Here is a 13,594-nt window from a genome sequence, read left to right as displayed (position 1 = left end):
ACTTAATTACAAATTAAAGACACTATAGATGTTCCAAAAATGTTTCTTTACATCCAAACCAAACATTTTCAAATAATTGTATAGATAGCAACATAAAGGAAGTGGATATATATTAATTTGTCTTAATTGTACACAGGTCAGATGTTCAATGTCTAAACACTGGCACTGGAAACTCCTTCAATAAATATTAAATAAGGACAACATCAGAGTAAATGACACTTTCTCAATAAAATTACAGTTTTTGTAATTGTTTAAGAGCAAAATCTACTATACAAGTTGTTAATCAACAACTTCTGACCAAAATCATTATCATATTGTGATACTTGTTTTTGCCTTTCTGTTTTTCCACCCATGTTTCATTGTTTCAATACATTTAGTCCTATATAAAAACCTCATAATGTGACCTTTCTGGGAGTAAGGTTAACGTGACGCTCATTTCGCAAAGCATTATGAAAGAAAGTCAGCAAAAGGTGTGTGTCCAAATATCTTTTATGAACATGTAGTGTTAAATAGTTATGATGTCAAACTAATAATAGTTGCATGATCCTGCTATGGAACCTAAAGTGACTCATAAAACTGGTTATGGTACAGTAGAAGAAAAAGAAGAAGCCTTTATTTATCTGTGACACATCCACAGCAGTAAAATTCTTCTCTTCGCATATCTAGTTTTGGGTTTGGGGTTGCAGGACAGGGTCAGCCATGATACAGCATACTGGAACAGAAAGCTTGCTCAAGGGTCTAACAGTGGCAGCTTGGCAATGCAGGGGCTTGAACCCTGAAATTCCACTCAATAACCCAGAACCTTAACCATTTCATGGACATAATGTGATGCAGAATTTAAATAAAGTCTTTCAAACCATCAAATGGTTATAAGTATACCTAATAGTTCTCTCTATATCCTTTCTCTCTCTCCCTCTCTCCTGCTCTGTCGAGTTATACTTGCCACTCCCAGTGTTCTGAGTTTCCAGCACGACTGCTACTTCTTTCTGGACCTACCTGGTTGAAGTCTTCTCTCTTGGTGGTGCTCTCTGATGAGGATAGATCTGCATGGACAGCCCGTGACCAATGGATTACTGTGTATAGAATCACTCTCTCAGTCTCACTCATTTTCTTATCCGAACTTTTCGGGTCACGAGGAGCCTGTGCCTATCTCAGGGGTCATCGGGCATCAAGGCAGGATACACCCTAGATGGAGTACCAACCCATCGCAGGGCACACACACACTCTCATTCACTCACGCAATCACACACTACAGACAATTTTCCAGAGATGCCAATCAACCTACCATGCATATCTTTGGACCGGGGGAGGAAACCGGAGTACCCGGAGGAAACCCCCGAGGCACGGGGAGAACATGCAAACTCCACACACACAAGGCGGAGGCGGGAATCGAGGAGGGTTACCTAAATGTCACCTAAATGAGGAGGAGGTTCACTTCTGAGCCTGGTTCCTCTCAAGGTTTCTTCATCATATCATCTCAGGGAGTTTTTCCTTGCCACCGTCACCTCAGGCTCGATCATTAGAGAAAATTGTTAAAGATAAATAGCAACTCAATTTTAAACTTCAAATAAATTGAATAGAAATAAAGTGTAACCCAAATAAGTGTGTGGCTTTGGAAAAAAAAAACAGCATTAGGCAGTAATACTGTAGTAATAAATACTATATTAAGGCCTGTAGTATGTCAAATGCATCACTTAACGTTCACATCGAACATGATCTCAGTGACATTTAATGTGGCATGGTGGTGAGATCTTCAGGACAGAATAAGTGGAACGTGGAAATGCCTTGTTGATAGAAGGCAAAGTAGAACGGATAAACTACTTTGAGCTGACAGGAAAGGCTTACCATGACTCAAATGCTCATTCTTTACAACCACATTAAACAGAAAAGCATCTCAGAATGCACAACACATTAACCCTTAAGGTCGATAAGCTACTTCAGAGTGAAGAGCCAGTCCTCTCAGCCGGGAAACTACACTCGGCCCTAAAACTGGACAGCCGAAGACATGAGCTGAATTTTTACCAATCGACTGGTGATATTTCATGCTATGAAAGTGAGTGACAGAGAAATTCATGTCATGCAGTGTGGAACATGGTTTTTTTCCTCTTCATTTCCGAGTGTTTAGAATGATCAGTCACAGCAAGGGGCTCAGAGACCGTAAACTGATGGAGTAAACTCAGACTCTAGCTGAGTGTAATTCCCGAAAGACAAGCGACGGCGGTCGCGTTTACATTGGGGCGACGTCCTCGGGGCATGTCGCTCTGCACGCTTTAGCACAAAAGAGGCTTTTCAGCTTGGCCCTGATCTCCAGATCGGCTGCGAGCCGCCGCGGTCAGAGCAGCAACTATAACTTTATGTGGTCATTATTTCAATCGACAAATGTCTTTCTCTAGAAATCTGCTCGACGCATATTATATCGCAAGCGTGCAACATACAAACAAACTTCTTCGACATGCTCCAGATCTAAAAACCTTCCTTTTCATCTCCAGCTTTAACTTCGACACCGGAGTTTCTTTCCAGACATCTTAAATAAACAGAAAACCTCGAAATGGTAACAAATACACAAGTGTTTAAATCTTCACTACAGAAGAAACGAAACCAAACGTATCAGATGAAGCGTAGGAATATACAGTACACTAGTGTCAGGGTTAGAGCTGCTGGTATAGAAAATTAATCACCGCTTTCAGGACCAGGAGATTTCGACAGCGGCGAGGTGGAAAAACGATTAGAAATAATAGAAATTCTTAGCCATTTGGATACGGCTGTATTTTTCCTTCAAAAAGCTGACCTATTTGATACAGTACATGTGAACAGCAAACTGTCTCTGGATTCAACACACACACACACACACACACACACACACACACACACACACACACACACACACACACACACACACACACACACACACACACACCCAAAGGCTCTGCTTCCAACTGATCTGTGAACACTACCTTCTCTGTTTTCCTGCTTTACTTTGGCCCAGCTTTCTGTCAGTTCTTGGCAATGAACAAAACAAATAAATAAATAAATCGTCTGGAAATAAATAAATAAAAATAAAATCAAAGCAAGAATACTTATGCCAGAAGCTATTTTTGTAACAATAAAGAAAACAACACTTTTTTGTTTTTTCCCCCATACCATGTATAACCATCCCAGAGAAATAAAGATATCAGTCCAAAAGAACAAGAAGCTTCGGAAAAGCGCAGGAGCCAAATCCATTGAGAGCTTCAACGTTTGCCTCTTCCATCAGAGCGCGTAACCTATTCGTGCTGAGATTTTCCTCTTAAAGCAAAGATTTTAGATGACAAGAACACACACACACACACACACACACACACACACACACACACACACACACACACGAATCATTACGATCTGAATCACTAAATCTTGGCCTCGGCTTCAGACGAAATCTGAAAATCGCTGCTTCTCATCATCCCAATAACAAATTTTATGTCATTTTTAAAATAAAAATCTCAGTCATGTGACCAAATTAAAAAAATATATTTTAGGTGTTCATATATTTTACATTTTAGACTGCTTTCTTGAATTTTTGCGACATTTCACTGGAATCGAATGAATTATACCCCTGTGTATATGTTCTGTATTTAAGATGATATCGGTGTAGAACATGAGCTCCTGGATGATACAATTGTTTAATATTTAAACTCAAAGCTGAAACGTTCCAACTTAAATCAGTCGAATGTGCCGCTTGGTATTTAAGGGGTCATTAAGCCCACGAGATGTTGACTTTATATGTTATAGTTATATGCGCAGTTATAACACTGCTTGACATAAGTGCTAATGGATGAGGGGGCATGTTTGTGTCACACCTCTTGAGCTGGGGGTTTGATTCCCGTCTCCAACCGTGTGTGTGAAGAGTCCGTATGCTCTCCCTGTGTTTTGGGGTTTCTTGCCCTTCTCTAAAGACATCCACTACAGTGTAAATCTCTAAATTGTGTGTGTAGGTGTGTGGGATTTTGCCCTGTGATGCGTTGGCACACTGTTCAGGGTGTCCCTTGCCTTGCACTCCGAATCCCCTGAGGTTTTCCGTGACCCTGTGTTGGATAAAAGGTTGATTTATTTTCGATAAATTTGGTATAGAAGCATAGGTCAGAGATATACGAGATGACTAGTTGAGGTTTGGAAGCTGATCATTCGGAGCAGCACGGACGAAAAAGACTAAAGGAAAGACTAAAGCGCCGCTGCATCGCTTTCTTAGAGCTGCAGAGATGAAGCGAGGGCTAAATCCCACTGGCACCACCACTATTCCGAGTGCATTGTGGGAAGGAAACGGTTAATCGGATTGAAAACAGACCAGCATGTTTGATGATGCCGATATATATAACGAGGCGTTCGGAATTGCCATTGTGTCTGTAATAAGACACGCGTCTACGCGACGACGTATGCTGTGAAAGAATGAGACGAAGCCTGCGCTGTTCATGTAGATACATTCATGGCGCTAGATAAGCCAACGTCAACTGACGCCTACGGTCTCGGGCATGCATTCGTTCCGAGGAAACCGACTGAAGACAGAACCACGCTGCTGCCGGGGGGCCGTGTTAATTGGAGGACACATGGCAGAGTTCCAGGACACGCATTGCCCGTGAGTGCTAGGGTTTTCTGCAGGACAGCACAAGGCTCAGCACTACACAGGTCAGTTTATTAGTGTGATGTAAATGGGGGCATTTTCACTCTCTCTGTCAGAGCTGAGAAAAACATCTCAGACAAACACAGAATAATTAGAATAGTGTATGTATGAATTGAGCCCTGGTTTGTTTCTCTTCCAAATAAGATCACGGTTCCTGCCACGAGCGCCTCAGGCCAAGACATAACAATAATAATTACTACAGCAATGCTACACTAAGCCATGCTGTTACAGTATATCGCTTTACAATGTACTCCGGGTCTCCGTGAGGCGAAGACTGCTAATTAAAAGAAAAGATATGGACATATTGACATACACACATGTTCCAAATAACCTTATGGTTTATTTCTTTAATAAACACATCATTCAGTGTGTCTCCATCTTTGTATATTATGCACAAAAACAATATTTCATGGACGTATTATGCATCAGGTTTGACACTGTAGAACAATGCTTCTCCTTTTTTTTTTTAAACGCACTCACAGTTAAAAAACAACAACAAAAAATAAACAACAATAAGAACAAAAAAACAAAAACAAAAAAAACAACACATTCTACATTATGTACACAGTCTTCGGAAATGTACGTTAACACACCCTTTTGCATCCGGTCTCGGATCTCGGAGTACGGGTATCGAAGGGGCGGGTGGGGTGGGGGTTTTGTTGGCGTGTGTGTTCGCACGGACACAGACACACAAAGTAATACTGAAACACATTGCTTTCCTTTAAACTGTACATTCTTAGTAGAAAACACGAGTCGTGTGTTTATATAGGCGGCTGTACAAAAAAGACGATCCTTCTCGGATAGTCGGAATCTCTCGGCGTGTTCCATGTAGGAGGAGGAGATTAAAAAAACAACAACAACGTGGAGATAGCACATTACTGCTGATGAGCTGTAAGGGGAAAAACAAGCAAAGAAAAAAAAAAAAAAAAAAACAGAACATAAATGTCCGAACTGTTTTCATCAAAAGATCGAACAGCATGAACACGACCGAGTTCAGTCAGAAAGCCAGCGTCTCGGATTATCCGTACGTTAATGCTTTAAGGCTGTTATTCCCATCATTTTGGCTGCGTGTGTTGGGACGGATGGAACGTAGCAGGATAAACCAGTAGGAACTCGTCAGCAACGACAATGACACGAACATAAATATCATAATGACACAAACGTGAAAGAAAAGTTTCACATTTCACATCGTATCTTGCCCGACCCCCCGCGACGAGGGGGTCGAGCAGCATGCGTATTGCTCCCGGAAATGTCCTTTCGTCTCAGTGCTAATCCAGACACGCTAGCAACATGTGACGCATGCAGGCATACAGACTAGGGAGGGGGGTGAAAAAATCGTATTAATCACTTTTATAGAAATAAAAAAAATAAAAATAATGAAATGGGAGGACGATTACAAATCTCAGCATTAAACAGAGCACATGTAGCTTTTTGGCTTTACCAGATTACGTACCCGGCGTAAACGCCACAGATCTGATCTTTAATTTCATGCTAATAAGTAAACTGCATTTAGTGAGCTCGGATGCCAAGATACACACTCTTGCTTTTTTTTTTTGTTTTTTTTTTGTGGTATTGTACAAGCAATCTGTTACTGTTTACCAAAAAGCCATCCAGATCCCTTTAATTGTACTGCTGGGATTTTGAGATATTAAGATAATGCAGTCAAATTACACAAGAAACACCCACTTGAATACTACTCAAAAACTCTGAGCCTTTCAGTGCCGCTGTAATATTCAAGGCTTTCCCTTAAAACTCCATCGTCAAGTAGCTTCGCAATAATAATCCCTGCTACGCTCACGAGAGTGACAACACAAAAAAAAAAAAAAAGTTGGCTGTATTAAAAACATATTTGGCACATTCTTTTTAAAAAAGAGGTTCAATTAAATAATTAACAAGCAGTATTTAAAATAAAAAAAAATACAAGAACAACAAACAACAGGAACCAAAGTGCAGCAGAAACAAGGTATTAACAACGTTAAGGAAATTAAATTGCACTTTTTTCGTACTGGATGAGCCGCTGGAAATCTGGTGTAAAAAAATAACTGACTGCAAGTGTAGGTTAGCTTGTATTCTATAGTTGTCGCTTTTTTATTTATTTATTTTTCTTAAATGTACTAATCTGAGCCAGACTGAAATATCGATGGAGAATGTAGGTCCACGGAGCCGGAAATTAGGACTCCCTGAGCCTGTAATGCTTCCCCCCTCCCAAAAAAAAGTGCCCTGTTATTTTTCCCTGGGATGACCTGACTGTCCACTGGCTGCTACCCGACTTTGCTATTCTCCCTGCCATTAAACACTAGTGTGTTCCCTCAACCCCCTAGTAAGGGTCAACGTGAATGTGACTATACCACCTTAAAAAAACAATATATCAAAGAACTAATGCATGAAGAGAGGGAGAGTTTTTAAGAGTCAATGGCTAGGCCTTTCAGAAGAAAGGAAAGAGCTCAGATTTCTTCCTCCCTCTTTCTTATCAAACACTAGTGGCACTCTCAGTCCTATGCGCATGTGGTAACAGTAAGAACGTTGGCCCCGCTGGCTCCGCTGCTCCCACAGGAACGAGGTGGCGATGAGCGAGCAGCTGTTGTCACTGTGGCACTCGAGCTGCCTGCCTTTTCTGCAGGCTTCTTGTCCTTGTGCTTGAGGTGCACCTTGGCGTGGCGCTTACGCTCGTCGCTGCGAGCAAACTTGCGTCCACAGAAGTCGCAGGAGAAAGGCTTCTCGCCAGTGTGTGTGCGGATGTGTGTGGTCAGGTGGTCGCTGCGGCTGAAGGAGCGCATGCAGATGCGGCACTGGAAAGGCTTGTGGCCTGTGTGGATGCGCAGGTGGCGCGTAAGCTCATCAGACCGTGAGAAGCGTCGGTCGCAGTGCTCAGCTGGGCACGCATGGGGACGCTCGTGCACCGGCGTCTTGCTTGGCCGGTTCGGGTACTTTCGAGGGCGGACGGGTTTAAGGGCGAGACCCTGGGGTTGGTGGTGGTGATGGTGCTGGGAAACATGGTGTTGCTGCGAGCTCAGGAATCCAGGCTGCAGCTGCTGTTTGTCCTTAAATGCCCGGATGGTCTCGAGCGGTGTGATAGGTGGTGGATTTACACGAAGGGGCTCGACCGTTTGAAAAGGTTTGTGTTCCATGGCGCCCGCTTCACCCGCGCCACCTTGGTGCTGGAACAGATTGTAGTCGGGGATCATGGAAAAGAGGCTGGCATCCACAGCTTTGGTGTTACTGTGGTACTCAGAGGGTGCATAGTTCAGCGATGACGATGCTGCAGGGCTGTGGTGGAATGCCACCTGCTCCTGGTACATGTCACTGCAGGCGGAATAGGCGGGAAGGGGCGGAGCGTACACTTGGTCAATGTCTGACGATTGGACACTCATGCCACCCGATGAGGACGTCTGAGTGGTGATGGTACCCGGCGAAGGGGAAACGCCGAGGATGCCCGCACTCACCAAGCTGATGATGTTGTTATCCGGGCACCAGCCCGAGCTGCCGATGCTGCCTGATGGCGGGGTGTCGAAGGCAAACTTTCCCAAGTATGTAACTGTTTGACCGCTTCGACTGGATTGAAAACTACTGGAAGCATATGGGAGCTCACTGCTGTTCTTGTCACCTCCCATGCCTAAGTCCATGATATTATCTGTGGGAAGAAAAGGAAAGGTCGACTGAGGAGAAAGCGACACAAAAAACACTTCTATTCTAAAACAGCTATCATTTCAGGGTGGCAAATCAACTGGGTGTTGCTCTTTGCAACAACGCTCTACTCTAACAAGAATAACGTCAAGCTTTTAACTTGGCTACAGAACACAACATCTCTCCATACCTCTGTTAATCGTTCGCTCCAAACGAATAAAAAGAGAATAACGATTAAAAAGTTTGTCGGCTGACTCGAGACTGAACTGACTATCCCCTCCTCCTCCTCTGTGTCTTTTCCTCTTTCCCTCTCTCTTTCTCCCTCCCTCAGGTTCTAAAGTACAACGTGTCCTTCAGAAGATACAGGATTCTCTATAGAACCATGTGTCATATCGAGCAGGCATGCACACTCGCGGTCTCTCTAACACACAAACACACACCTCACAGGGTCGATCTAAATACAAAGTTCATCAATGAACTTGGTTGTGGTGTCATATGTCTATGAAAGCACTCTTTCACAAATCCTCTTCGTGAACATATCGCTTTCTAGTGTCTTTATATATAGAATTTAACACACAGAAAACTAAATTAGACATTAAAAAATACCGGCCCAAGGAATTCAGGCTGGATTTGTCTTGGTGTTCAGAATTCTGATCAACGGAATACACCAAATCACAGTTCAGGGTGAGAACAAACAAAACAAACAAATAGAAGCACAAACGCACATACAGTATGTGTGCAAAAACAAACACGTTCTCTGAGATTGTAAAGAACTCAATCTGCGACAGGAGAGTGTCTAATTCTGGATCGAGCATGTATTTCACTTAGGTCTAATTTAATTTAGTGTGGATTTGTCATTTATGTCACTTTTAACCTCTCTGAGATGAATAACACGAGGATGAGTTAACACTCATTGTGCATTTATGAGTCCAGATGGATACGAATGAAGGACTGTAGGTGCTAAATTAACACTGGTGATATTTTTTCCTCTCTGTGCTGTGTGTGTATGTGTGTGTGTGTGTGTGTGTGTGTGTGTGTGTGTGTGTGTGAGAGAGAGAGAGAGAGAGAGATAGAGAGAGAGAGAGCCAGAGAGAGAGACAGAGGGACAGAGAGAGAGAGGGGCAGAAAGACAAACAGACAGACAGAGAGAGACAGACAGAGAGAGAAACAGAGAGACAGAGAGAGAGAGAGAGACAGAGAGACAGAGAGACAGAGACAGAAAGACACAGAGAGAGAAAGAGACAGAGACAGAAAGACAGAGAGAGAGAGACAGAGACAGAAAGACATACAGAAAGACAGACAGAGAGAGAAAGAAAGACAGACAGAGAGACAGAGAGAGAGACAGAGACAGAAAGACAGACAAAGAGAGATAGACAGACAGAGAGACAGACAGAGAGAGAGACAGACAGATAGAGGGAGAAACAGAAGAGTAAAGTAAGTATTAATGTGTGTAAGAATCTCATTCACATTTATACACGAACCCACGAATCCTGATAGACACAAAAATAACCTCCATCTAAACGAAAATATATTGTCTCTAATTCAAGATCATTAAATATTTCTTCCATCATCATGTTGGAATTTCTTTTTGTATATTTCCCCCTCTATGTAATAACCCAGCACTGTATTCTGAGTAAAACCTAAACTTTATTTATTCGGTTTATAATAGAATTACACACCACTTTATTCTAACATTCTTTACAGTTTCAAAATGACACCTAAATGACACCTAAAACACCGGACAATTTCACGTTTAATACCGAAACATAAAATCCTCTGTTTTTAGACGTCGAACCTTTCGGGTGTTTTTTATTTTATTTTATTTATTTATTTGTTTCATTTTTTTGTTGTTGCTGATATTCGTTTAACGAAGCTGTTGCAATTTAACCCCAATGTTGTAATTTGTAACAATATCTAACTATTTCTAAGCTAAGAATTTACACACTTAACAGATCATTTATTTTTCTGTAGTTTCTTTTTAAAAATCTTTTTTTTTCCGCAAAATGCTTTCTTTTTTTTTCTTTGATATTATTTCTAATTTTTAGGAGATCATTTAATTGATTTGGTCGAAATAATAATTTCACACCTTTATATGCACAGCGTCTGTTTTATTTATTCCTCCCTAATAAATTGTACAATTGCAGTCAAGCCCTTACACAGCCCTTAGAAACTGTGATGTCCGTCTGAAACGCATTACACGAGCACACCAAAATGTGCCGAATTAAATATCTTACAGACATTTATTATAATAAGAGATTTAATGTTTAGCTCTATTTTTTTGGAGCCTCGTGCACGTGTGAAGCGTTTTTGGCACGCAACATATTTCGAAAGCAGCGCGCGCGCCGACCCAAAACCGCCCACCTGCGCCATGGCAGCTCGTGCCTTAAATAACAAAACACTGACAAACCAAATATATAAATAAATAAACAAACAAACAAACAAATAAATAAATAATAGTCATAATAATAATGATTGAAATAATTCTATATGATTGTACAGGTGTTGAGTTTAGCTATAGATTTCTTTACTGTTTCATGAACTGCATTTTATTGAAAAGTAAATTTTAAAATATATATATTTTTCAACTATATAAATAAATATATACTTTACACATTTTAATTACTCGATTTGTCATTTCAATAATCCCATTTTATATCATTTCATCATTTCCAACCTTTCAAATGGTCTAATAAATAAAAGCATAAATAAATAAAAAAAAAATTAAAAAAAAAGCAACCAATAAACCATAAAACCAGTAAATTCCAGTACAAAAACACTGTAGGTGTTCATTCATTCAGCACTGCACTTGTGTTTGTTTCAGCACGTGCGCTCTACCACCTGGATGCTCTCTACCTTCTCCTATCACGTGATATTCCCACGTTAAACGCGTGTCCGTAATACACGTTATCTTAAAAAACGACCACACTCACTGCTGGGATGGTTGTGTGTTAACGCTTTGGACACTTTGTTAATCTGTAGAATGACGATGAGCTACTGAACATCATCTGAGGACGGTGAACAGGTAGCGAGCGAGCGCGCGCACACACATACACACACACACAGCGCGCTTGTATGGGGTCCAGATACCAATAAGATATGTTCACTAATCACTCATCTGACATCCCATCGATCTACCCAGCGGGGCTCGTTTATAGTGTTATAAACAGAGTGTATAAGCATAAGTAGTGTGTGTGTGTGTGTAGTGTGAGTCTGTCCACATATCAGTGAGAGATTAGAGTGAAAGTTACCTGTGTTCATCTGTGAGTAATGCGAGACGGAGTCCGTGCTGGTGAAGATGTTCATGGATGAAGTGGGGATGTCCTCTTCAGGGTAAAGGCTGTCAGGTATGGCGTTGATTAGACTGCTCATGGTAAGAGGGAGCTTCTCTGCTAATTTACCTGTCATAGCAAGAGAAATCAAGTCGGACGTGTGTGCGACAGCGCGCGGGCTTTAACACGCCGGCGGTCTCCAGTCTGTCTTGTATCTAAAGTCCAGAACAATCCCTTTAAAAAGTCTGATTGTATCCAAGTTCCCGGTCGGAATGAAGACAAGACGTCTCGACTCAACCTTCTTCTTATATTGTTTCTTCTCCTTGTTTTGTTTCGTCTCTTAATTTCTACGCATTGCTTTGTTGGTTAGTAGTTGTTGTTTAAAATTTTTTGTTTTGTTTTGTTTTTGTTTTAAAGTCTCTGAATCAAACGGAGCGATGGTGTTGGTGATGATTGCACAAGTGCACTGACTGCTCGCTGTGTAGCTCAGCCGAGGGAACTCCAACGCTTTTTCTCGTTAAAACCAGGGGGGCGGAACAAACCGTGACGTAGATGACCATACATGGAGACACAAAGGAACTGCGGCGTGACGTCACAATGGAAGCACCTCGTAGTGGAACGTTCTGAGCCGCCTGGGGGCCGCGTCCCAAATCGCGACACGCGTGCAGTTCGGGCAGAGAGAAAATCTCGAGTGAAAGGGACGAACGAATCCTGGAGCAAGTCGTTTATGCTTTTATCCCTGGGAATGATTTATTTTATTCCTAAAGACTTTTTTTAAATTATTTTTTATTCGATTGCATGGATGACACGTGTTAAATGGACACGTGCTGGATGCTTTAATGTTATGTTATTTTCAGCTGCGATAAGTCGTGCACGCGTAAAATGCATGAAGCTGAAGTTTATAACCGAGCTGAAAAGCCACAGCAACTCACGCCAACAACGTCTGATTGCTTTTATGCATTTATAAACTTTTTGTGAAGTGCAGCAGAAGGACATGTTTCATGCTTCCACACACTGCGCGTTCAGGTCACTGTCTAAACCCCAGCAGCGTGCACGCGCGTGGCACTTGGGGGAAGTTCGGAGTAAAAAATAAAAAAGGGAAAAATAATACAAAGACAGAGTCCAGCCAATCAGCCACCACGTTTTTGACCGCGCGCGCCACGCTAAAAAAATAAGTGGAAAGTCCATATAAGGCGTTTGTATCCGGCTCCGCCCTCTTCGCTGCCCTTATTTGGTCAGCGCGTTTCCGCCTGCGCGACCTGGTGGAAAAGAGATCGGAACCTGCCGCTATTAAAGGAACCGCAAAGGCCAAACGTCATGGATCATATTTCATCTCCTTAAAGTACCTTAAAGTACCTTAAAGGAGGAAAAAACTTAGCTTTATTTATTGTCATTTAAGGGAAAACAAACTAACTTCATTTTATTGTTTATCAGCTAGTTGCATTTTTATTTTGAGTTGTTAGGATAATGGAGTTAAAATAAAATAAAATTAAAGTTAAGAACTAAAAAATGATCTGATTGGATAAATTAAGGCATATATATATATATATATATATATATATATATATATATATATATATATATATATATATATATATATATATACACGTATATGTATGTATGTATATATACATATATATAATATACAACTTTGATTTGTTGCTAAACAAACAAACAAACAAAAAGTACATGACACAATTGTAATAATCATTATTATTATTATTATATATAGCTCTGTGTAGGATGGACATATACTTGACTCAACACAGTCCAATTAGGAGGCCGGAGAATCCCACGAGACTCATATGTCCAGGTAAAATCCTCCATTCCTGAGCCGGGCTAATCAGTGAGGCACCGAGCCACACTTATTATCGACACTGAGTAAAACTCCAGGCTGCCATGCATGCGCTGGAACGGATGCTGATGCAATATGGAAAGAGAGAGCGAGAAAGAGAGGGAGAGAAAGAGAGGGAGAGAGAGAGAGAGATAAAGTTACAATTTGGACCGCAAATCAGGTTGACATCTGCATGCCGGCTACAAGCCTGTC

The 13,594-nt window shown here is 41.4% G+C and overlaps 1 protein-coding gene across 1 annotated transcript; it reads right to left on the bottom strand.

Annotated features, from left to right (window-relative positions):
• Positions 1-4,974: 4,974 nt before the first annotated feature.
• egr3 (early growth response 3) lies at positions 4,975-12,670 on the bottom strand. The gene is made up of 2 exons (XM_027152786.2): positions 11,527-12,670; positions 4,975-8,285 (listed from the first exon to the last, which is right to left on the bottom strand). The coding sequence occupies exons 1-2, from the start codon at positions 11,681-11,683 to the stop codon at positions 7,150-7,152; spliced, it is 1,293 nt and encodes a 430-aa protein (XP_027008587.2). The 5' UTR covers positions 11,684-12,670; the 3' UTR covers positions 4,975-7,149.
• Positions 12,671-13,594: the final 924 nt, after the last annotated feature.

This window comes from Tachysurus fulvidraco, chromosome 14, assembly GCF_022655615.1.
Source record: "Tachysurus fulvidraco isolate hzauxx_2018 chromosome 14, HZAU_PFXX_2.0, whole genome shotgun sequence".
Classification (NCBI taxonomy): Eukaryota; Metazoa; Chordata; class Actinopteri; order Siluriformes; family Bagridae; genus Tachysurus; species Tachysurus fulvidraco.
The sequence above is the reverse complement of the archived record's forward strand: the minus strand, read 5'-3'. Positions and strand labels throughout refer to the sequence as shown.